General features: G+C 44.2%; 1 protein-coding gene across 3 annotated transcripts in view; it reads right to left on the reverse strand.

Annotated features, from left to right (window-relative positions):
- LOC113490106 (cat eye syndrome critical region protein 2) overlaps nucleotides 1–22,668 on the reverse strand; it is a 47,959-nt gene extending 25,291 nt beyond the window's left edge. The window contains exons 1-4 of one of the 3 annotated variants that reach the window (XM_026866360.1): nucleotides 22,578–22,666; nucleotides 1,689–1,872; nucleotides 789–928; nucleotides 162–266 (exon numbers count right to left, since the gene is read on the reverse strand). In XM_026866360.1, coding sequence (XP_026722161.1) covers nucleotides 162–266; nucleotides 789–844 — 161 coding nt within the window. In that variant the 5' untranslated portion in view covers nucleotides 845–928; nucleotides 1,689–1,872; nucleotides 22,578–22,666. Of the gene's footprint in view, nucleotides 1–161; nucleotides 267–788; nucleotides 929–1,688; nucleotides 1,873–22,577 lie in introns of those variants that run through there. The other 2 variants (XM_026866371.1, XM_026866350.1) reach the window with 2 other exon arrangements.
- Between the last annotated feature and the right edge of the window lie 3,261 nt (nucleotides 22,669–25,929).

Genomic DNA, 25,929 nt, shown 5'->3' on the forward strand with positions numbered 1-25,929 from the left:
CAAAGCATCTACCAAGTCTGAGCTTGCTTCACTTCAGAGATGCATTGAAATTATGGCTGCATGGTATATACATACTTATTGGGGGAACCCCAGAAGTACATCATACTTCCCCCTGGAAACATAGGCATTTTACATCTATTGCAGGAACACCCTTTCCATACCTCAGCAGATTTTCCTCCAATAGTTTTTTCCGCTTTGGGGGTCGCCCTCGTCTCTTGCCTGTTTTCCCAGGAGCGTTTGGGGTGTTTGTCTGCCCCCCGCATCCCCTGTGAAAAAGCAAAACCACCATGAAGTATCCGCTGAGCAAGGGAACTGCGGCTGGCAGGATGGGAGAAGAGCAGGGAAATCGGAACAGCTGCTAGGAACCCAACCAAAGGAGGGATTAAAACAGCAGCAATGGGATGGAGAGGGGAGGAGAGGAGGGATTCCCACTGGCTGGGAGCCTGATCTGGGAGCCGCCGGCACGATGCAGGGCAGACGGGGAGGAATGTGGTGGGGCAGGCAGCATCGCTCCCACAGCAGGCTCTCCTGGTGCCACAAAGGCTGCAGGCTGGCTCCGACACAATGTGCAACACGGGGCAGCTCGCAGTCTGCTTGGCAACTCCAGTCTCACCCTGCACCGCCCCAGCCCTCTCCCAGGCTCCCCCCGCGCTGCCGCATGCTCCCCCCTGCTGCCCCCCGACACAACAGCAGTCAGGCGGAGTCCCCTCCAGCCAGGCTGGCTGTGCTGTCCCCCGCCTCGCCCCCTGCACCCAGACACGAGGAGGGGGGATGTATGGGGCTGTTACCTGTCTGAAGCCAGCTCTCCGTTGGTTTTCCCCTGCACTGGGTCCTCCTTGTACATCCGTGTGCCATAGAAGTACCAGTACAGGGCACCGCTGCTGTCCTCACCCAGCGGCTCCACGCGGAGGCTGTCTGCATCCAAGCCCTGCGCCCACCGGGAGCCCCCCGCCAGACGGTGACAAGTTGAAAAGCGGCCACATTGTCACACAAAACATGATGACACCCCTCTGCAAACACCTCCCTCCCTCTCTCCTCCCCTCCCACCATGCCACAGCAGCAGTACAGCTGCTCCTCCGATCAAGCTGGGAAAATGTTACTCCAGGGGGAAGGCGACATTCGCTCTCTGTCCAGGGAGGGATTTAGATTGGCATCTCTAATTTGAATGGCCTCTCTCGTTTTAACATTTCATCTCTGGTGCTCCTGACAGGGAAGGTCTAATTAGTGCTGGCGACAGTCACGCACAGCCCTGAGAAGCTCCCTTCCCCCTTCCCACCAACACCCTTCCCCCCCAGCTTCCCCAATACACTTCAGCCCCATCCTTTCATCTCACACCATCCTTCAGCAAGGCAGTCTCAGCTCTCACAGCCCTGCCATTACTGTTGGAGCATCTCCAAATTAATTCTTTGCAGGAAGAGTAGCCAATGAAGCAAATTTACTTAGCAACTCTCGTGCTATGAATACATCTGCGCAGGACAAGAGCCCCATGAGACGTTCTGAGCACTTGCCTTGGGTCCTCTGCAAGGCAGGGGAGGAGATGGGGATCTGCCAACCCACTGCACCACCACTGATTACCTGGCCTTAAAACACACTTAATAGCATCAACCCTTCTCTTCCCAGGAAGATTCACAGATCTGGCCCAGCTCCTGCAGCCACACCATTTCCCCCTTCCCTGCTGCCCAAAGCACCTTAAGGAGGTCGAAGACATCATCTGCATCGAGGCGGTAGTCACAGAGGCGGTGCAGGATCTCCACCCGGGTGCGCAGGGGTAGCTCCTGGAAGGTGGACTCCCGCAAGGGGTTGGGTTTCCCTTCCTCCAGCTCCCAGCGGTAGTTGATGATGTCCTCCAGGTAGCTGTGAAATGTCTGGGATCTAACCAAGGAAACAAAGTCCCACATGCTCACTGTAGTTCACCATGCCAAAACCACCTGGTGCAATCAAGAAACTAGAACAAACACAAGACAGAGACAGCTAACACTTGAAGGAAAACCATGCCCCATGACAGCTATGGATAGGTGCAGCTCTGTTTACTCAGGTTCCCAAAACACAGCAAGCTCATTGCAACACCATGGGATTTCACATTATACACATACAGCTTACAGGACTCTGCATTACTTTCTACCCAAGTTGAAAGAACAAGCTAAATATGATGCCAACTCAGCCTCATCCCCTTTCTCTCCCAACAGGCAGTGCCTTGTGCTAGCACCAACATCAACCCTTTACTAAAATAGGATGCAAGGAAGCCAACGAGCCTGATCCCCTTCCACTTCTCCCTACTTCATGTGGAGACCCTCTTCAGCTTTCCATTTGCTCCTCACATCTGCCATTGTCAAGCCCTGCTCTTCTCCCTGCTTCTTAAGTATTTTCCATGTCCTGTTTCAGTGCCTTGAAACTTCCCATAGTCGACTGTCTCCTCCCCACTTTGCTGCTGTATGCTTCCCACACTCCTGTTGTGGCCCCTGTTCTCCTCTCCTCCATCCCCAAAGGTGCTGTTCCTTTCTGCCTGTTCCTCCAACCAGTGGCTCTGGCAGGACATCTGCACAGCCCAGTTAATGCATGAAGCTTGGACCCTGCCACACAGCGAACCTCATTCCCAACATGCGTGTACCTCCCAAATAGGGTTCAGCCCAGAGGACTCTCTCCTCTCTAGTCTCCCAGATGATCAAGCTGAACACTCAAGCTCTTCATAAACGCTGCTACTAGAACAATCTTTCTCATTTTCTAGCTGGGCCACATTAAGTCTCCCTTTCATCCCCAGCAGTTCACTGCATAACCCAAGGAAACATGCATTTCTTACCCTCATCTGGAATTGAGGGTAAATGTCCCCATCTGACACCCATTAGACTGTTGATGGAGCTTAAGGCTAAAAGAACTCCGTCTATATTTTAATGAGACTTAAGTCCTTATTCAGACTGATGAAAATTTCAGAGCAGAGAATGAAAAAGGGTTAGTGAGGCTGTGTGTCCTTAAATATAAAACCTTCTTAAGATCTGTCCATTTCACTTGGGAGTCCTGAGACTTGCCAGGCTCTCTCAGCCTGCTTGTGTACCCTGAGCACAGCAAAGGGGGACCCCCCCCATGCCCCAGTCATTCTTGCACTCACAGGAAGTCCATATGCCAGCAAGAACACCACTGGGTACACATTCCCACCAGCTCTCAAAAAGGCAGCTCAACTTGATAGGTTTTTGGCACAAACAGATTACTCTATATGATTAATGGAACCATGCCAGCACTACAGAATTGCATTTGCCTGAGAAATTGCTAACTACTACAAAAGCTATTATTTTTTAACAAAGAGATAGAAGAGCACGATCCAGCTGAAGAAAGATCATTAAAAGTCAACAAGAAGTTAGATATTAGGCGGCTTCATGTGTTTGGTAAAGACTGGATGTCTTTGCAAGGACCATAACTGGACAGTGACTGCAAGAATGAAGGAACAGATGCCACATGATTCCTTAAGCCATGTCCACCTGGCAGTGTTCCCCTTCCTCTTCGAGTGGAGAGAAGTTGATGCTACCACCCTGCAGATCAATCCCCACCAGCCTGCTTCCTTCTGACGTCAAATGCAAGCTGACCTCTCAGAGAGATCGCCTCTCACCGGATGAGTGTTACCATCTCTCTGGCTGTATGTAACAACAGATACTTGCGGGTACCTGGAACTAGTGCCTCCTGCAGCCTGGAGTTTGCTCTCTTGTGCATGACACAAGAAAAGCATCCATATTTCCAAGTTTTGCCACACTATATCAGCTATCAAACAAATGCAACTCGAAACAGTCCTCTACACTGACAAAGTTTACTCAACAAAAGATTGTTTTATGAAATAATTTCGGTGCTGCCTCAAGTACTAATTTTAGTAGATACAGCAACTATCTTTTAGACACAGCAACTACCTTTTCTTAAAATGAAATATGCAGCACACAGTACACCTCCCTGAAGTAGCTGTGCATTCCCACGTGTCACCTCATATACCTCAAGACCCAAGCCAACTTCCAGCAAGGACTTCAACTTGGCAAGAAGTGAGATACTAAATTCTCTTTACAGATTTTTTATCTTTAAGAGTGTTATTTGATCACACAATTTAAATGTTAGATGCTTACTGAAGCCATTGGATAAAAACAAAAAGACAGACAGATATAACTAGCTTTCAGAACAGAAACAGTGATTAAAACATCTTTTCCTGAAAGCAGGAAAGCAACACCTATATTCGGATACTTAGTCCATTGCAGAAGGTGTAAACTCTAAGAGAGCATCCAAGTTTCAGCCCCTCAAGTTCAGTTGTTCAACTCTGTCAGAGCTCAATGCAGGAGATTATTTAATCAGATCTGACAGAAAGGCTCTGGATATTTCCAGTAAGATTGACTGAAAAAAAAGTTTCCATAGGATCCTGAAAAACTAGTGGGTAACATGGGATTCTAGGAAGAAGCAACAAAAGTAACAGGATTTTACCTGATCCGTTTTTCTGGCTAAATGTTTTTCTACCAGGAAAAAAAAAAAAAAAGAAAAGCATGGATCAGACAGATACTTTTACTGCTTGCATGAGTTCACTTATCTTGCTCTACCATTTTGTCTGCTCTCAAAGAAAACTGATCCAGGAAGTCCCTCAATTCCAGAACATCATCTGAAATCTTTGCCTATGTAACCCTCATTTCCCCTGTGGACTGGGTCTGTTGACTTAACCAATTTGGTTTGAGTTTGACTTTCACATAAGTGGCTAACACCAGAAATTTCCGCCATCCACCCAATGTTCGATACATTACAAGCTCTGTTCTCAAGAGTACTTTGAGTTCCTACCCCCATCAATTTTCAAAGACAGCTACTGTGCATTTGTCGCTTTGAATAAGGATAGAAATGAGAACTAGAGATGGGAACCAGATGTCTCAAGGCATTCCCAATCACTCTCAATCTTACCCAATTTATATTTTCCCTTTTCATGGGGGCTAGCCTCTTTTTTCCAGACAAATGTGGGGTGCTCGTCTTCAACCTGTCTGCCACACCTATGGTTAGTCTCACTTAGTCTGTCACTTATTAAATTTCCCTTTGAAAAAGGTTTCTGAAACAGCACCCTTGGTTTGGAGAAGAAAATCTGCAGGGGGCACAGTAGTCTGCGAAAACCCTGCCCTTAGGATTTTTTCCTTGTGCAAAGCATAAATGCACAGGACTAACTGTTTAGCATTATCCATAAAATTCAAAACCAAGAATCAGACAGACAGGGTCCAGGAGTGCAATGACCTGGATGCAGTCTGGCAAATACCCTTTTTTTCAAGCTCACTAATAGCACAGTGAAACACCTGCAGGTATGGCAAGTCCTACAGAGTCTCTGCTACAACCGAGAACCTCTGAAAACCCTTTTGTAGGTGGGAAGGAAGAAAGGAGATCACCAAGCTGAGGACACAGATGTATCTCTTCTCCTGAGGCTCTCAGCATCACTGGGTCTTGTGAAAACACTCAACCAATGGAGGCAATGTTAAGTCAGCAATGTCCTTTCTCTACAGATCGGAGTATTTCCAAGGAGGATCAATTGGTACATGGACACATTCTGTCTCAGGGCACATATCCAAACAAAAATCAACTCTCTCCTGAAAGTAAATTGTGGGTACTAGAAACAATTCATAAAAAAAGTGTCAGACCATGGGCCACAACTGTCAACCTTTCTCAATCACTTCTACCTTCCCCTGCCATACAGCACAAGCATCTTACATACAGCTCATTAACCAAAATATTACAGAAATCACCTACAAGAGGTCAGAAAAGTTACCTTAGAGTGCTCTGTAGCTGTAAAACTTCATCATTCCCACTGTCTTTCTCCCCATCCCAACTTCACTAGCACCATTAATATTTCAGAAAACTGAGACAAGGTTGCCCTCACGTGTCACAATATCCCTTATTTTGCAGTTGCCACTCCATGTGCAAAGCAACTTGGATAGCTGTAGCAGGGAAACGGTGGAATAGTACCCGTGTATCTATGGATACATTTCTAGTGAGCCCAGTGCAATTCATAGCCTTGTCTCTGGCTGTGCTCTGAAACCACAGGGTTGTTGTCAGAGGTCCCTAACTTTTTTTGCAATGATTAGAAAGGAGGTCAAAGCTGAATTGTACCTGTGGTTTAAAGTTTTAATCATAAGTTGTGGACCTCTACATAAAATGAAATCTGAGGCACAGGGAAGGACATGACCTAGCACATCAGTGTTAAAGGGAAGGAATAACAGCAGACAATCCACAAGAGTACCAACCAGTGAGGTTGCAGCTCAAGTTGCCTGTGATCTTAAGTAGCAGCTGCAAGAAAATCATGGCATAAAGAAGATGGGAGCAATTCAAAGGAGGGGCTCCACTCCAACACGGGTATCAACAGTCAGAGAAATGATACACCCCCTGAGAGCTCAGTGCCGCAGCCCGGCCATCTGCTGCCCGGCTGCCTCCCAAAGAGGAAGGTTTCTCGGTGCTCCAGGAGAGGGGAGCTGAGGACTCCTCCCCCTGCCTGGCGATCCCAATCAGCAGTCTGCCTCCGCAGTGGCTTCCCCTGCTCGCAGAAGAGGCATCCTTCCCATCGCCCAGGGTTTTAATGCACAGAGCCACACTGCTGTCAGAAATAGAAGCTCGGCCAGCGAGCCCCCATCCCACTGCTCAGCACTGTGCCCAGTTTCCTGGAGGGGCTCCTTTCAAGACCTCTGGAAGAGATGGTGAAAATTCCACAGGGTTGACGGGATAGATGGAAAAATTTGGCCAGAGCTTCTGGTGAGCATGCTTGGAAGGGGACAGCTGCACCCAGAGACCTCAGCCCCACAGGGACTCTGTTGGGAAAACTCAATGTGAAATGCCTTCTGAGCGAACGCAGCATCACTGGGGCTGGAATTACATGTAGACACACACACTTTTTTTTTTTTTTTTTTTAATCCCATGCCTGGAAGAAGCAGAGCCACTTGTGCTTTTGGTTTTAAAGTCTCCAAAGTAAATCAAATCTTGGCTGGGAAACTGTAAACAAAATCAAGCCAAAAAAACAAAAGCAAAAACAAACACTGACTCAGTAAGAGAGTCCCTGTGTCAATCTGCACTTCCCACAGGCAGGGTGCCATAGCCTGAGTGTGGAATTGCTGTCACAGCACACTTCTCTAACTGGTCTGTTGCTGCCAATTTTGTTACAAGCCCCCGCCTCCCATCCCCTAGAAAACTCCCTAAAAAAAACCCCACAAAACTCCCAACTCTATGAGAGTGAAAACTGGATTCAAAGAAACGTTAGGGCAAGCAATTGCAAATACTGGAGATGAAAATCTCTCAAGGATGCTCAGATACTGCTGGCACACATAGATAAGCCTTCTGAAAGTTCAGATGCCAAATAATTGCCTGGACCCAGTAGCTAGAATATCTATCACACTGACAGTGTTTTAAGTCTCTCGTTTCATTTAATTTACAAAATTCAACAGAAGAGTAAATACTGGAATGCTCTTGAACTATAACTGCTAGGAAAATGGCAAGCCTGACCTATGTCTAATCCCAGACATTATATTGTTCTGTACTTGAGATTAAAACCAAGAACCCTGAGAAAACCAGAGGATGACAGAGAACAGGAACAATAATAGACCTCCTCCACCTCCTACCCAAGAGCAGTACGTGGGAGGAACATGGAAAACTAGACCTGGGAGAGCTCAGTCTTTCCGTCAGAGATTATTTAAACAGGAATATAATTACTGTAGTACTTTTTAGAGTTGGCCAGTAAGAATAGAGGTGATACTTCTGTCTAGTAGAAGCTTTAAAAGCTGAAAAAGACTTGGATTCCCTCCAGCCACCAAGCACAAGCATTGCTTTTACAAGGTTCTCAATAATAAGTGAAAAAAGACTTCTTGGGCATCTAATTCACAGCACACAAGAGAACTGTTTTTGTCTCTGTGATCTCTCTAGTTAAAAAAACCAAAAACAACAATCAAGGTCTTATCAGAACAGACGTTTTATCATGTAATTAATTTTATGGACTGAAGATATTTCACCTTATGGGCTGGCACCTTTCAAGATCTGAATTGGCAAAAAGACACCAGCTTGATGTTGGGAGTCACTCAGGTGTTAATGAGAGCATTAACTGACAGATGGCATTCAAGATATTTCTCCCCTCTCCAATGAAGACAGCTTCTTTGCTACAGCAGAGATCAGAAAAGCTTATTTCTTAACAAGCATACAATGCTTTGGCACAAAGGCAAGCCCTCTAGAAGGTAATAGGAAGGATTCAGGGTTTGCTGGAATGACCTCAGTCAAACATCATTAACAGGGTCAGGAGAAGCAAAGCCTATTTCAGAAGAAAAAAAATAATGTAAGGGCCCCCATGATCAATCTATCGTGGCTTGTCACAAAGAGAAAGCTTAGGCTGACCTTAGAAGCAATATGAGTTACTACTACCAGCCTGACCTTGAGCTCTCATGTAACAATGGAGAGGGGTTTTTTTTACTGTATTAATGAGCTTTCTTATCTGAGGTGGGGGAGGAAGCCTTATGAACCAGCTTGTACTTTACCTTCAAACAATTTACCCTACTGAGAAGCTAAGTCAGGCATGATGAGGGGGGAAAAAAGATACTACCTCATCCTTCTGGGAGAGAAAAGGGTTGGGTAAGTATATTCCCCATTTCCTTCCAAGCCCTCTGTGTGCAGCTCACTCAGAAGGTGTGTAAGCCAACAGAAAGCATGTATTCCTCAGACCATGGGCCAACTTGTCATCAGGGCAATCAGACTGGCAGAGGCTCAAGGACAACAAGCACCTTGAAGGGTCTCTCCTCAAAACACTTCACTGCAGCAAAGTGACCAAGAAGCTGGAGATCCAGGGATTGTGACCTTAAATTTTACCATCCACAATCTGTTTCCAATTCAACTATCAGTGCCACTAGCTGCACCACTCTCCTGCTCCATTGGTGGGGACTGACTTCACAAATTCCAGCCAGGGACAGTCTTGAGGAAAGTAGTAACTCCTGGCCACACGAAACTGGTGACAGACCTCCGCAAGGTCCAACCCTGGCAGAGCCCTTGTGATGGAGTAAACAAACACCCAGGCTCATCCTTCTTTTTAGTGCCCTCTTCTGATTCATGCCTGCAGAAAACCAGCTGGCCTACAACTGGCTGTAAACAAAAGGAAGACAGCTGACACTAACAGACCCTGAATGAGATCACAAAATGGGAAGAAAAAAAAAAAGTAATCAAACTGGACGGACCAAAGCTCCAGAGCAAAGTTTCTCCTCCCAGACAGATGAGATTACTGGAGTACAAGACCACCACAAGGCATATACAGCCCTGACCCTTGTCCTCCACTGCTAGCGAGAACTAGTTTTCTGAATGCAGATATTACTCAAACCTCAAGTAATCCTGTGGCTAACTTGGGTGGCCATCACTGCACTGGCGGTGAAGGGGAGGAAAAAGACACCTGAAGAATTGAGTGGGTGGATTGCACTGAGCTCTACACACAATGACCTTTGCCTTCATCATTGCTGAACACAGGAAGACATTATTTCTACATTGCATCCATGGTTTTGTTTCAAAGCATAAGGAAGAAATAGCCAGTTAGATAATGTTAAGCAGTAGCAGGTCTTCACTAAAGTAGTAGTCTAAGTCCTGGATTTCACAGTCTGAAACATGAGTGATCAGAGGTTTCCACATCCATGAAAGACACACCCAAGTCTTCCACAAAAGTAAATGACAACAGAGTGATTTCAGCACCCTAGTAGTTCCTGGTTCCTGTCTCTCACTTGTCCATCCCATAACTTGTTTCCAGAGCTCACATGTGGCACTGAGATGATCCCCAAGAATATGCTGAAGAGATGATTAGAGAAGACATCAGGGTTCTGAACCTTTCGTCCAATATAACATAAAGTTAGGACAGAAGGTTCTCCAGCAGAAGGGCTGCTTGATCTTGCTAAGGAAATCTAATTTACACAGTTGGATGCTGGGGAATACATCGCCTTTCCAGCTGAACTCCTAAAGTGTTCATGTTTAGGAGAAAGAAAAAACAGCTAAGAATAACCAAGGCTGTCAGCAGCTAAGAGTACTCCACTCCTGCTACTTGTCTTCCTCCATCTTACCTCGAGTGATCTTCCATACAAGAAGAACTGGGGAAGCTGGAAGGGGAGCTTGCAGATATGCTGTGTCCCACAGAGAAGCAGAATAGGAACAGCTATGGAGCGAGGCAGCGTCTCCAGGGATGTAGAGAGAATGAAGAGCTGATGTGGGCTGTCTAGTCTAATAAGGGATCACACCACAGGAGCATGTGCTGGCTTGACAGAAGCAAGTGCAGCCACTTAACCTGGGTATGACAGCTGAAGTGGTAGCTTTTCTTTGCTACCCCCAAAAAAAGGGGATCATGATGGAAGAAAAGGAAACCATGAGGTCACCACAGGTGCCCACCCTTCAGGGAGGTTCCAGGTCTGCTCATGCAGACTTCTTCCTCCAGCCACAGCGAAAAATCTGAGCAAGAAGGAAGTTTCCAGCTTGGGCTTCTTAGCATTACTAGACCACACTCACCAACTCCTGAATTAGATGGAGATGCCCTTTTACCTACTGTGAGATGATATGTGCTGCCTTCCACCCCTTTTCTTTCACACAAGGGACAGGAGGCAGTAAGTCCACCCCTTCCAAAAGAGGATGCCGGCTGTAGGAGCTGAACTCATCTCACACGCCAATGTGGCAAAAGGGCATGCATGCTCTGATCTCTCCCAGCTGCCTATGGTCCATGCTTCTCCTGTGATTTAGCTTTTATCTAGCAGCCACCCTACACACGACACAGCTACTGGGAGTGGCTTGTTTGTTATGTGGCTAAAGGAAGGCAGAAAAGCAGCAGAGATAGTAGTGCAGATACAGCACTGTCCTGCATTGGCCTCTTCTGGAAAGGCTCTTCCCTTAGGCTGGCAAATGCCAGGGACAGGCAGGAGTGCTGAGATAAGTGTCTATTTGATCTTCTCTCCCCCATTCACCCTGGATTTTTTCACTGCTTTATGCTCACAAAATGCCAATGCAGCTAATCAGTGCTCTGTGACCCCTGTTAATTGGGCTGTGTGAGAGAAAGACAGCACTGGCAGGAGAAATCACACATACCTGCTACTTTGAACTGTCCTGTCATTTTCTGTCTCCCTGCTTGTAGGAGTTCCAAGCACCCTTCTGTGAGCCAGGGCTGCTCTATTTTCGTCGCCATCCCCAGGATCAGCAGGAGGGGCCACAAGTGTTTTGTGTGGTTGTCCTGCCTCTAACACCTCAAGGTACAGGAGGGCAACAAAGGCATGTTTCTGATTCTCCTTCCATGTGAGAAGGTGAAAGTGATTTCTGGTGAAGGAAACACAGTCTGAAAGCACTGATGGTTCTTCTTCCACCTATGTCCAGCTGCTCCTCACTGACCTCATCTTGTCTCTCTGTTACTCTGCCACCCCACTCCACCCCAATACCAGGAAGAAGCGAGCAGATGCCCAGCATCCATCTCCCCGTCTCAGGACACCAGAGCCTATTTGGCCAAGTAAGCCAGAGGAAGAAAGCAATTGGTATGAAGATGTGAAACACTGTGGTTGGATTTGCCAAGCCTAGTGGATTTATGCAGTACTTGAAGGATGAGGAAGATGCATATGGTTAACTAGATGCACACTGGGTGTGGGGGCCTGCATTTGACTTTCAGGTAGGAGCAAAGGCTGCTGTGTGTCTTTGTTGTTTGATTAGGGAAAGGAAGAAATAAGAACATGAGCAGCAATAAAACCAAAGCAGCCAGAAACATCTCAAACAATGGCCAAAAGCCAAGGTATGTAATGTACCAAAGCAAGAGAAAGTCCTGGGAGCAAAGAGGATGAGCAGGAAGAAGCATACGCTGCCCAGACAGATTCAGAAAATATTAATGGGATTAACATAAAACTTAAAACGTGATGACTACCTGTTTGTTTTTCAATGCTAGTTCAACCCTTCCTTCAAACTCAGTAAGTCTCTGCACAGTCTCCACGAAGGGAAGATTTGTGCTCTCTATGCATGCAAGATTTTGGGGTAGTGGTGTGGACAGAGAAGCAGGATCCCCCTCCCCCACTACTGATGCGGCAATTTGTGTGAAAACTGATAATGAGAAATCAACGAGTTGGATAACTGGATTTAAATGGGAGAAAAATAAGTCTGCTAAAAGATCCTGAGACATCACTGTGGTGAGTAAACAATGTTGCTATACATATTTGTGAAAACATCAACTAAGGTAGCAATAGATGAACAGCAAGGATGAATACAAAGAGGAGACAATTTGAGACAGTTTTAAAAAATTGTATTTTTCCCTAATTGTAACTGCATAAATGCAAATAATTGTGATTATGCTATTTTTCTACAGGCATCGCTGGGTTTGACTCAGGATGACCGTGTTCACACCAAAAGTGTGTTTAAACACACCCGTCCAGCTTTGCCAGCATACTAACCCCACAAATAATCTGTACTTCACCTTTTATTCAATTTTACATTTAAGACACTACCCTGAAACCATTAATCAAAGAGCTCAATAACAAATCAGTTGCCTTCATTGTGAAGTACAACCCATGAGAATAGCAAGGGTAGGTTTAAATTCCAAGAGGAAACCATCTCTGTAATCAGCTACTAACGTGCTCTTACCACCTACCATCATAGGTTAAAACATGCACCACAGCTCCAGTATGGAGGAAGGCAGATGATATTGCAACTACTTCTTTTCTTCTTGCCTAAAACCAGGGACCTCAGTTCCTTGCGATGTGGCTGTAATTGTAAAATACTGGCAATCTGGAAATATATAGGAATTTATACAGAAAAGTCCTGGTAAGACTGCCTGTCAGACATTCTGCCTGTCTGGTCAGGAAGACTTGAGTGTCTGTCAAGCAGTAAGTGGTTTCTGCTTCTTTGTTGGGGGTTGCACTAGACAGTCCATCAGTCATAAAGGAGACAAGATCCATGCCCCCAGCAGTGTCAGCTGCTCTTTTCCTGCCTTGAGGAATCAATCTGTTGAGCTGAGGGAGCCCATGAAAGAAGCAATATCAGTTACTGAAGCTTTACACAGAAAGGGAGGCAGACCTGGTCAGAGAACAGGGTGGTACCAGTGTGGATGCCATCACTCATTATGTGTGAGGTGGAAAGGACCAAGGAAAGAAGCCATCTCACCCCAAGTGCCTATGATAAATTAATGATTGAACTGAAAATGTCTCTCTATCACACCTGAAGAAATTGTGGTGTCAAGCTGGCATGTGATACTGTGGGAGGATGCAAGGGGGATGTCTAACTGTATATCACCTCTTGATGTGTGATGATATTGATCTTGCCTGGGGAGGGGCCAGGGAAAATGGCTTTCATTAAGCAATGGCACCATAGTGAATAGGGTCAGAGAGCTGAGAAGAGTCGGAGCCCAAGACTTCCCTATCCAACGGGATCTATCGCTACAGCTAGACTAGGAACATGAATTTTTCCCTGACAGTATGCTCAGATCAAATGGTAAGAATGTCCAGAGACCCTGAAGTGCAGAGTTTTCTGTTAGGCTCAAAATCAGAAAATGACTGACAGATACCACTGGGAAAGGCAGAATGGCAGGAGGCAGAAGGGAGGTCCCGAGTTTGAAGAGCCAACAACGGGGTGTGTACTGAAGGCTCTGGAGTGTATGCTGGTACAGGACAGGAAGATAACAGTGATGAGATGTCATGATGATCAGTACTGAAGTTGGTGATCCTGGTGCTCAAGACAGAGGTGCGGAGTTGGAGAGCCAGCTGAAAGAAGAATGCAACTGACCTGCAGGGCACAGCTGGTCCCCTGATGAAGCATAAGATCACTAAGAGAAGATTAAGCAATACGGATGCCAAACAAGATTTTACAGGCACATCAGCAGGCAGCAGGCTTGATGACACTGACAGACTTAATGGTATCAGTAAATTATGTCACTTTTAGAATGCAACAGAAAAGCAAAGAACCCAGGTTCTCCTCAGAGCACGTGCTCACGAAGCAATAAATTCGAGACACAGCAGTTCCTGGGGTCAGTTTTAGAGACGAAGGAGCAATTCTTGGGCCTCAAAATAAAACCTGCCTGATCCGGACATTTCTGAGCACAATTTAACAAAGGGAGGTACCTTTTTCCCCACAACAGATAGGAAGCCAGATTTTTGTCAGCCTTGTAAAGATAGGAGGGTCCCTAGGTGGGGTGAATTGATGATTCTGAAAAAACCCTGATCAGCAGGTGAAACTCCTTCAGTCCCTGCATGGATGGATGCCTCCAAGCACCCCTCTGGAATTTCAAGCACTGCATTTTTCTCTGCCCAGTTCTTTCCCAAGGCTTATCAGACAGAGCATAACAATCCCACAGCCAGGACAGCGTTTGAAGCCCGGGGGCTTCTGCATTGCTTCTGTCAAGTACCTTGGCTTTGAATAATAAAAGGCAATCTCTTGAAGGATCAAAAAGGAAAACAAAAAGAAACAGTGTTAGAACTATTTATTAACTAACCCAAGAACTAGTAACAGGTTGTTAGACACAATAAAAAGGGAGAGAGAAGGATCTAGGTGCTCAAGAGGGAAACAAGTACCTTGTGGGAAGTCAACTGTCAGTAAGTGGGGGGAGATTTGCGTAATACTGGTGTGAGGTGTGAGGCCTGGTAAGAAGCAGGCTGCTGACTACTGATTTGAAGGGTTCTGCTAGGGGAGACTGATTCATGCATGCTGGGTGCATAACCAGCACACACTGATCTGACCTGGGAAACCCATGCAGGGAGATGTTGACGGCCACACAGACAAAATGAAGTGTGAGAACCACTGCTGCACTCTCAGCTCTTGCTCCATGTGCACACTTTGACTCTTAAGGCATGGGAGTTTTTCTCCTCTTGTTTTGTGTCTTGCTCTGTGTGACCTTGACAACCAAACACACAGTGTATGCCCCAAAAGCCACTCTGAATGTAATGAAATGAAGATGAAGCCATAGTAGCCTCTATTTCTGGAGGTATGAGCACAGCCTTCTGGATGGTCCAAAATTAAGGAATGTACCTAGAGCCCAGCTTTCACCTTCTGAACTGGTGTGGTAAGAAAGCAAGGGCTTTGGTTGGTCTATTTCACCTCTCCCATCAATTACCTTTACCTGCATCTAAACAGGCTTTAATACATGCTTGCGAATTTTCATCCACGTGGTTTTTTCTTTCTACTACTGTTATTCGATGGTGAGAAGAAGCAGATCAGCAGATCAACCCTTGGGAGTTGGACGTGATTAACTTACAAAAGACCCAAATACAACTCCTATATTCTGAAAGGGCAAATAGGAATGAGGCTTACTATGCTCCACATTCAGACTGGGAGAGGATCATTACTTACTATTCATTCCTGGATCCTTGAAGAACAAGTGAAGCCAGCTTAATGCTACATTGTTCATTCCTAGTGCCCATCAACAGAAAGCATGCTCCCAATTCATAGCCATAAGGAAACACAACAGTTTTGCTGTGCCATAGGCTCTTCCGATTGTTTAGGGGCTGTAGAGAGTACCTTAGGGTATTACAGTGATGATGAGCACTGTGGGGAAGAAGCTAGTTATTGTCTTGATGATGATGATGGGGAAATAGGACATATGCATGCATTACGGCACAAATCCATATGAAACAAGCCTTTATGTGCCTTGCTACTCAGAGAAAAATATGCTTAATGTGGGAGAAGAGAGCACCTTTTGAGGCAAAAAAAAACCTAGCATGGGGTTGACTTGAAGCAAACAAGCTTAGCAGATTCATTACTATGAACCAGCCCCACTCATTACAAGTTTCTGGGGAGAATGGACAAACACAAGTTTTTACAAATAAAAAACTGGCTCCTAAAGAAGTTCCTTTGGGGATTTGTTTCATTAGGTGTTTATACTTCTTTTCTCTAAAGCTTAAACCACTACACTAGTTGAGAAAGAAAATGAGTGAGGAAGAATGGAGAGTAAAATGAGAAAAAAATTAAAAGTATAGGTGACTTAGAACAGAGACTGATATGACACACCAAATTATCACAGTGGCTTAGCAGCTGGCTAGCAGCTGCCCCAGCTGTTCATCAAGCTCACTGGGGCTAAAAGGTCCAAGAAAATAATTTCAGAACTTCTCCAATATTCACCCTTGGACTAAAAATTGGTTTCTGAACCTGGCTGAGGTGCTGGGAGGTGGCCTGCAAAACCACCTGTGCTGGAGCAAAAATCCTGCACCAGTGGTTTGGAGCATCACTACCTTGAAATGCAAGTCTCAAAAGTGAGGGCAAAGGTTTCACGTGGAGAGAACATCTACATCTTGTTCCCCTCTCTCCCTCATTCTTTGTCTTCTTCCTTCAAAGGAGAAGATGTTTTCAGTTGCCTTTTCAATTTCTTTCTTCATGATTGCTTTCTTCCTCCTCTCCAGAGTACTTGATTTGCAACATCAAGAACTTAAAACCACAGCTGTCCATTTCATATCTCAAACTCTGACATTGGCATGATGACATCACTGCAGTGTCCAAGACCCTTTACTGACTGTTCTCTATTCATCCTTTTAGGTTTAGCCACCTAATTCCTCCCTGTCAATGTTTTGCGTAACTCCCTCTGCCCAGCTATCCTATTTGTCTCTCATCTATCTGCTCTGACAATAACAGCACAGCTTTCATGCTCTTTTTTTCTGCCACCATTTTCAGTCCTTGTTCCCTACCACATCTATGGAATAGCACTTCCAGAACATGCTACCGACTTTTCTTCAAATTCTTCTTTAAAGATTCATTTTATCCATCTGAGAATCAAAGACATTTACTTAGCTTTATTTATACTTGAACTCTGTAATTTTATTCCACTGTGCTTCTCATTAATCTCTGAATGACTGTGTTATTTTACTGCTGTAATCTCATCCTTCCTTTCTCAACACCTGCCAGCTGCCTCATTTTCAAGTTTTACCCTTTAAAAGGCTCACCTCGCATAGCTTGGCTATTATTGTAATAAATACTAATATTAGATTCAAGATGAGCAATGTAGCCACTTCATCTCCCTTGCCCCCTTCATGGTATCTCCTGCACTGATGATACTGAGTCAATTCCAGAGGCCATTCACCGATCTCCACGATGTATGCATGGCAGAACTTGTTAAAAGTCAGGTTGTAAACAATGCTCATCTTGTTGATATTCACTTGGCATTCATGAATATGATTCTGAGTTAGTGAGGTGCTTTGTGGCTGGGCCATTGAAACAGTTGTTATAATCAAGGTTACTGGCACAACTGCAAGAGCCAGCTGTTAAACTATTTCTGAAAGATGGTGGTCCCTAGGTCTGCTGGGACTGAAGCCGGGACTGGCTGCCCCAGATGTTATGGCACAGATTGAAGTGTTGAATTCATTCAGACTATTTTAGTAGCTTGGTTTAGCTGTTCCACAGCCCAGCTCATGACAGTATCCATGAGACTGAAAACCTGGCACTGGTTTGCCAGCTATCCCAGTTGATTTGCCACTTTATCCCAACATAGAGGCTCTTAAAGGACACAGCACAGAGTCACATGCAGAGGGACAACTGCAAAATGTTAAGTGCTTATTGAGGTCACTTTTACCAAAACATGAGATCAGGGATAACCCCCAAAGTAGCCTGTAAAGAGACAGTCTACAGAGAACAAAAGACAAGGATAGACAAAAGGGACAAAGCAGAAGGAAGATGCAAAATACTCAGAGCTATTAAACACAGTCCTCAGAAACAGGCATTCTGCCCCAATGGGTTAGAAGATTTCAGACTACCCCTTATGTCTTTCGCAGGGAAACTCAAATAAGTGATTACAGAACAAGTATTAGAAAATAAGCAGAACAGGGGCAGTATTCTTGATTGGTAATTCAAGAAGTAGGAAACAGCTCTTCAGATGCCCTACTGGGAGTATTTCTCAATGCCACCACCAAGGATATGAAATAAATAATTGAAACAGTTGCAGGAGAGGGAAGAGGAGTTCAGGAATATCCTCTTATTATCCATATTAGAACAAACCACATGCAAACTATAAGCCAAAGTCTGCAAGGTTAGTTTACAGATCCAGAAAGAGCTTAAGGTGGGTGCAAAACAGATGATCCACTTGGGAAGAAAAAATTCCAATGCACTAAGGCAAGAAATAACAAAACAAAGAAACAATTGAGGTTTCTAAGGAAGCAAATGCTGTCTGTGGTGCCACTGAAGTCAATTAGATAGTTTTCAGCTACAGTGATGGACCAATCTCTCAGGATTAAAAAAAAAAAAAAAAAGAATCTCATGGGGCACAGGCAAGGGCAGAGATACTGGTTTTGTTTCTCCTCACTTTCTGGCACCTTTGTTCATGTTGAAAAAATAAAACACGTTATAAGAAAAAGCAAATAAAATGGTTTTTAAGAGACAATAGCAGCATGAAAAATGCTTTCCAATGAGAAATATGATAAAGTCATTGAAACTTTTTATGCCATCACTTTAGAAAAATAGTGAAATTGCAATAACAGAGCAGTGAAGAAATGAACTTCTCCCAAAGAAATGCTGAACAGCAGGAGCTTTTCTGGATTATTTTAGTTGAGTGTACACATCCATGTCACACCATCATTTCTTACTTAAAAACAGCTGCAGAAGGCTCCTGCTGTGGCCGCTGCCGTTAGCTGAAGCTCTGATCTTCCTGTCTTGATACAACTCATCAAGTCGCATTTCCTGCTGGAATTAGAGTGGCAGCCCCTAGGGACTATGCAGCTGCCCAATTTATATCAGAGAGTCTAAAGCAAGCAGTAGTATTTTTTCAAACTGCTTAATTTTTATTTATTTATTTTTTATTAATCCCAAATTCTATTAAGAAGTTTCTCCCCCTCCACTTTCCATGCGTTTACGTTTTGAAACAATTAAAACATGGGACATTTCAAGGACTGTGCACAAAAGTTAAAGGCAGGAAAAAGTATAGCTAAACTCACTGGCATCAAACCAAACCATGGCTATAGCATAAAACTGAGCCAACAGATCAGAAAGCTTCAAGGATATTAGTTATTACATTCCTAGTAGTTAGATAGTAGGGATGGTATATGAATACTATAAAACAACAAAAGCTGCAGATCATGGCACAAAAGTATTTTGCATCAGAGCAAAAAGAGGAGAGCAAGAGGGAAACTGTCCCAGCTGAGTGCTCAAACCATCTGCTGCCAGGTAAGGATAGCTACAGGGTCATCAGTAAAGATGCTAGAAGCCAAAAATGCAGATTACCATCTTTTTTGTTCTGTACTTCTACAGTGCTTAACACAGCAAGAACCAAATCAGTGAAGAATCTTCCTAACAGCTATGATAGGTTATGATAAATAAGAGTTTGGAGAAGATCATGTGGCATTCCGTTAAGTAGTCTCTGAGTTAAACACAGATATCCGTAACTCAAAGAAACTCAAAGAAAGTTACTAGACATTCAACACTCCTTAACCACCAAGCAGGGTAAAAACCAGTCACTCTCTTGTACGTGATTATTTTTTTAAAAAGGTCTGTCACAAAGAGTATCAAAACCAAGGCAAAGTGGCTCTACTTCAAAATCAAGAAACACAGAACCCTACAAAAGTATTAATCTCGTATTTTTTCAAAGAATAAAAAGCAAATCAAAGTAGAGCATGTTAAATTGTGCATTAGAAGGGCTCTCAGCTAGGTTCCACTTCCAAAATTACTTGAGAGCACATTATAATTAGTAAAGGTACGTGACAGTTTTATACCCCTCTATGATGCATGATTAAAGCCAGGCAGCCCAGCTCTGCCACAAGTTCTGCACGCCGTCAAAACAGATGTGACAAGAACTACAAGCTGCTCCCAGACACTGTGAGAAAGCATAGGCAGATAACATTTTGGCCATCAAAGAGGTAAGACATGATACAAAACAAATTAAAGCTCAAAACCCCTTGGAGAGGTAGATAAACTGTTTTATAGGAGGTTATATGATGAATCTTATGCTTGTGCCACAGTGCTCCAGCTGAAGAACAAGAATGAGAACAAGCTCCTACCTTCCCCTCTGAGGTGCAACTGGGAGCAAAGTTTACAGCCTAAAGATTAACAGATCACAGCCTCAGCACCAGGATGTGGAGCACAAATGACTGGCGAAATCACTGCTGTAGTGATCTGTGAAACTGCTGGTTTTTCCCATGCAAGACAGATACCTATGATCTGTCTGCAACAGAAAATTATGGAGTCTTGGCTCATCATGAAAAACCAAATCTAAACTCCACACAAATTCTGCCTCTTACATTTGCACACCTTTGTCCACTGAGCACTCACTCAGAAAATCAGTTAGAGCCTCAACTCCTTACCATTAACTGTGAACAAGCTAGGTACAGTTGGGAAGCCATGCATCAGTCAAGGCCTATGCTCCCTGAACTCAGGTTAGAGGGAACAAAGGTGTTGGAAATAAATGTGTAAGGAACAAGGAAAATTTGGTGCTCTAAAACCACACATTTATTTTGGATAAGTATTCCATGACTGGTTTGTAAGCGTGAAACAACAATGGGGCAATTTGTTTCTGAGAAGTGTATCATTTTTATTCTCACTTACCTACAGATTTCCATATTTAGACTACATCTTAATGATTCTTTCTTTGTGACATCCCTCTGCATATAGCACCGTTCCCTCCGTTTCCAGGTAGCCTCCCCCACTGCTTCCTCTGCAATGGTTAAGAGCCCACCTCTCTAACACACCAGTGGCTCCAGGCAGTTTTCCAGATATAGCCCTTCAGCCATTTCCACCATGCTGCTCATGTTGTGCCCTTTTCCCCATCACCTCTGCAGAAATGACTTTTCTCGTTATTCCCCTGCCCACGAGGTAGTCCCCTTCTACAGGAGGTGCTGTAGAAAGGGTGCAACTGGTTTCTCCTTCAGGCACCTCATGCCTTCCCTAGCACGACAGTTTAGGTGAGGTATAAGTTCTCACAACTTTACTACGTGACTTCGCAATCCTCCATTTCCTATGGCACCTCTTGTACACGGACAGACACACAGCAACAGCTATGCAGGTACCTACCTATGCCTCACACACACCCTGACTAGGCTGTACAAAGCCTCAGTTGGGTTACCAGCTCTTCCTTCTGCTATGATGTTACCTCCCTGCAGTTTTTGCATCTCAGAGTTAACCAAAGCTCCATTTACACAGGCACAAAGTGAGAGCTACATGCAACACTGAATAACTACACACTGTTGAGCTGCCAGGTATATATATAACTATGCATGAATGTACACGCATGTGTAACTTTCCTCAGACAGACAACTTGCCAATGCCTGACTCACCCATGATTCACCCCTGAATTTTCTTAGATAAAACAGCTGAGAGAGGGGAGGTAGTTAAACACTGCAATTGCTAAGTGAACACTCTTAGATCTGAAGAGTTTAGAAAAACCTCACAATGTTGAATTTATGAAATCTACCAAAGACAAAAAATTCCCACTGCTTCTACAAGGGTGGGCTGGTTAAGGTGGGCAAAACATTCAAGCCACTACTTTCTGGTATGAAGAAATAAACTTGTTGAAAATTTATAAGCAAGATTGTATTCCTCTGTGGCTATGTTGATGAAGGAGGTATATACGATTGCAGTCCCTTTACAATCAAGCTTCTCATCACATCAGTTTAATTCAGAGACAGTAAATAAAGTGCAGCTGCCTGGTTCAGGTCTTGACACCCAGTTATGCTGAATGTCAATGCAGCAATGCAAGAGAACTTACTTAAGTGGCAGATTATATATATATATATATATATATATATATATATATATATAAATATATATAAACTCTATACAAATTTTGTTGAACATAATCAGATAATTAGAAATAAGAGCTTTCAACGCAAACACCTTGGTTATCCCTTTGCACAAGTGTAAGCTTCTGCACAACAGGGAAATCTTACAGAGCAGGACTGTTTAACACCTCTTCTAAGCAACTGCAAGTGTTGCCAAGCTGTCTTAATCTTCACAATTATGCTTTGCTATTAACATGATTCACAGAAGAACAAATAAAACACACCGAAACAAGCCTTTGTTATCACTGGGAGCACATTCCACTGCAAGAGCAGCAATCCTCTAAAGAATGACATTCTACAGATGTCTGAATTTGGGAGGCTACTTTGGTGGACACTAACAAGGTGTTTCTGGATGTTGAAACATCAACAGAATGTGCCAGATCATTTTCCAACATCCTGGAGGTGAACCAATTTCAATACTCCTCTTATTTCTACAAAAAATAATTATAACTGTCCCTCTGTAAAGCAATGGGATCTTCCATACAAGTGAGGTGGCTGCAGAGCAGCAAGTTTTATTCTATGCAGTGCATATAACATGTTGAAAACATATGTGATGATTTAACGACTTAATGTGATATCACTAATTTGACCAGAGTGAAGAGCATAACAGCAGATGTGAATGTTCACTCTATGTGCTAGTGCTACAGCAGAGCATCAAACACATTTTCATGGGATCTGAAAAAAGAAGTTTGCTTAACAACAGGTCTGTAAAATTAAAAACCTGCAACCAACCCAAGAAGAGCTGGAGTTCCCTTCCACTCAGTGAAGCATCTGGCCTGATTGCTGGTGGCTGCCGATCACTACCATGTCATCACTCTAAAGCCGTGAAACATCCCCGCAACCACGTTAATTAGCTCCCCTTGCAAAGCGCTTAAGCCATAGAGCGAGGTTACTCACGTGATGTCTCTGCGCTGATAGCAACCTTGAAGAAGGCAGGCGATCAGGTCACTGATAAACTCCACATCATCCCTGTGAAGAGCAGCTTCCAGTTCCTAATGAGCAGAAAGGAGAGGAAAAAAATTCCAACCATCAAACTAATTCCTTAAAATTTACTGTTAGTTAATCAGGACTGAAAAGACCCAAGCAGCCTCAAGTACGTGTACAGCAGCAGAGCATACACTGGGTAAGCCGACCTTCCCCATCATTAAAAATACTGCTACTACTACCACTACCTCTTCATTGCAAGAGTTTATGGGAAGACCTTGAAAGGTTTTTACTGAATGTCACTCTCCAGCCAGATGACTAATGCTTTTGTCTGGAAACAGAAAAATAGGGTTCAGTGAGGTTGAGATACTGCAGCCTAATAAGAAAGCCATGATTTCTCCCATGTTCAGCTAATGAGCAGGAATCAACAGTTTCATTCTCCTGCTTTGCTTTCCATTCGCTAAGGCTCATAAGTCCATTTAAAAGATGCGCTCAAGAAAGCATGGCCCTAAAAGCCACTTACACAGAGAAATAGCAGTTTCAGATGGATAGCCAGAAATGGCTGAAAGCTAGCAAGTAAATGCCACAAAGAAAAGTAGTCATTTGATTATTTAACTTATTTCTCTTTGGGTTTTTTATAGCCTTCAGTAAGAAAGAAAGGATGGTGGGATGTCAGAGACCTCATGACCCAAAATCTCAACCCTTGATGGAAGGGTAGAGAGTATCATGGCTTATTCCACTATGATGGAGTTCACGTAAATGAGTGATGCAGGAACTGATCCACAAAAGGAATAAACTTCTAAATGTAGTTATTACAAATTTTGCATATGTTGTGAGAAATATCTGTTTTTCAGCTAGCAATTTCAATCTCTGTTTTCAAAATATTACTAGGTTAACTCCAGTTTTATTTATATGCCAGAAGAACATTCACAGTAAGAAAACTCCACTTCCTATAAGAGTTATCATCAGTAGTATACAGCACTTAACAAAATTTAATATGGATAAACAACATCGGCATAAGAACATATTCTTTTTGGGTTTCAGAGTAAATAATGGATTGAATACAAATTCCTACTTGAATGTTACTCAGCAGACTGTTACACAAATGGCTAAACTAATGGCTATAGAATAAAGGTTAATGGCCGGAGAATAAAGGATAAACGTTTTGGCACTTACCCAATAAAGAAGAGAAAGTGCTTTTTTATTAGGCCACAGTAACTGCGGTAATAAAATTATTGATAACAGATTGCAGATTAAACGCCACTTGTAGTTTTTTATTGGAAATGTATTAATGGCATATTTTCATTACCAACACCACTACTCTTTACCTCTTGTGCAACATCCAAAGTGCTTCACTAGTGGAAGCTTGACACTTGCCTTGTGAAGAATGTAATAAATGCATCTATTATACCTGGGGCAAGGAAAGGGTGGTGGGCAGCCAAAGCCTGACACAGCAACCCTGCTGCAGAGCTAGGAAAAGTCCCAAGAATCTCTGTGCTGGCCTCTACATGACTACTCTGTTTAATGACAAGTTAATACAAAAACTGCAGTTGCTGCTTGCCATCCCTTGGAGAGAGTGATATTATTGTACAAATAGTAATCACACTATATAAATAGCAATTACCAAGTGAATACACATGGTAAGCAGTTAGTATTTTGGAGGTGTTGACTTATTTTCTTTGTAAATTACTTTAGTGGACATCTGCCTTCTGAGAAAATATACCGGGGGGGGAAGAAACCCAACAAAGTGTGTGATGTGGTAAAACATTCCAGGTGTGTTACCACAGTAAACTTGCAGATTGTGAAAAATGGTATTACAACCCAGAATAAAGGATGGGGGAAAGTAAGTCTCCAGGATGTTCCCCCACATTCAGCCTTTCCCTCATCCACATATACTCATGTACTGAAGCTGTCAGTCAGCAGCCTGCCTCTGCTAGGATTCAACAGCCTTTTGCATGAAGGGGTATTTAAATTGCTTCCCGAGAGCCTTTTCAGAGCCTTAGATTAAGCAGTGACTCTGATAGCCCCTATCTGCAGACATTGTTTGCCAGGCCTGGGAGTGACCTTTACATTTTAGGAGCAAGCAAGTCACCCTAAGGATATGGGGAACATTCCTTGGGCACTGAGCAAGGTGCTGTCTCCTCGGCAGGGACCCACCAGTCTTTGCCAAAACACCTGCCCGCCCCCCTTGCTGTTTCCTCTGTCCCAGACAGGTGATCCTCATCCTTGCCTTCATGGCAGGTACAGCACCGATCTGGGGACCCAACCTGGCTGCAGATAGATCTTGCAGCCACTAGCTAACAGGAGCACTGGGCATTCAGACTGACGTGGGGCTGGGTGCAAAGTCCAGGTGCCACACTGGGTTAAGGGGCTCTGGTATAAATCAGGATTAATCAGCACACACATAGCACGGGGTTAATGAAGATCCATCATTAGCAGGCATGAGGCTGTCAGCACCTCTGTAGAAAGGTGCTTGCATTGCACTCCTCAGTGCCCTGGGTGCTGCCCACTCTGGTCCTCTGGTCCCTACTGACAGTTGCACCCAGTGCCAGAGGGTGAAGGCACCGTCCAAGTATTACCATGATTATTTGTCTTGGAAAAAAGATATGACATTGTCCTGTAAAGTTTTTGTCTACTTTTTTTTCTGTCATTGCTTGTGATAGGACAAGACACTGAGAGGTGCTTTAATTTCTCAGGGCTGAGTCCCTTGGCCCTGTTTAACTGAATGTCACAATTTTCTATCCCACTGGATTCTCCAGTTTTCTCCCCCCAGACACCTAAATCCTGAACTTTTCCCACATGCCCAGGGTGCTGTGGGAATGCCAGGAACCAGGAGGACACAATACAAATCTTAACATCTCAGGACCACAAATAAAGAATAAACCTTGTTTTTCCAACAAAGGGACAGCTAGTAAAGCGTCACGGTGGTCAAGCGGTGCATCTGAACAGAGGTGGCCGAAGTGACGCCAGGGTTTCCCAGGAGAAAGAGGCTAAAATGCCCCTGGTCCTCAGAGCCAACCCTGCCTTGGGCAACTGTCCCCACACTCCTCTGGCCTGGCCAGGGTGAGTGGCAAATGTCTGGGCTTCCTCCCTGCCACCATCCTCCCCACGCCTCCAACCCTTTTGTTTTTCCCCTTTTCTCTTTGAGCACTGAGCTGTGAGCACAGAAATCTGAACCTTGCCAAAATGCTTTGGGGACGGCACAGAAAGGAAACAGAAGAGGCAGCAAATCAGTGGAGGAAGGGGGACACACACACACATCTCCTTCTCCTCCTCTAGCTGGAGAGAGCAACAAACAGGAGAAAAGCAGGATTCTCCCCCTCTC

This window comes from Athene cunicularia (assembly GCF_003259725.1).
Source record: "Athene cunicularia isolate RWA chromosome 1 unlocalized genomic scaffold, athCun1 chr1_part2, whole genome shotgun sequence".
NCBI lineage: Eukaryota > Metazoa > Chordata > Aves > Strigiformes > Strigidae > Athene > Athene cunicularia.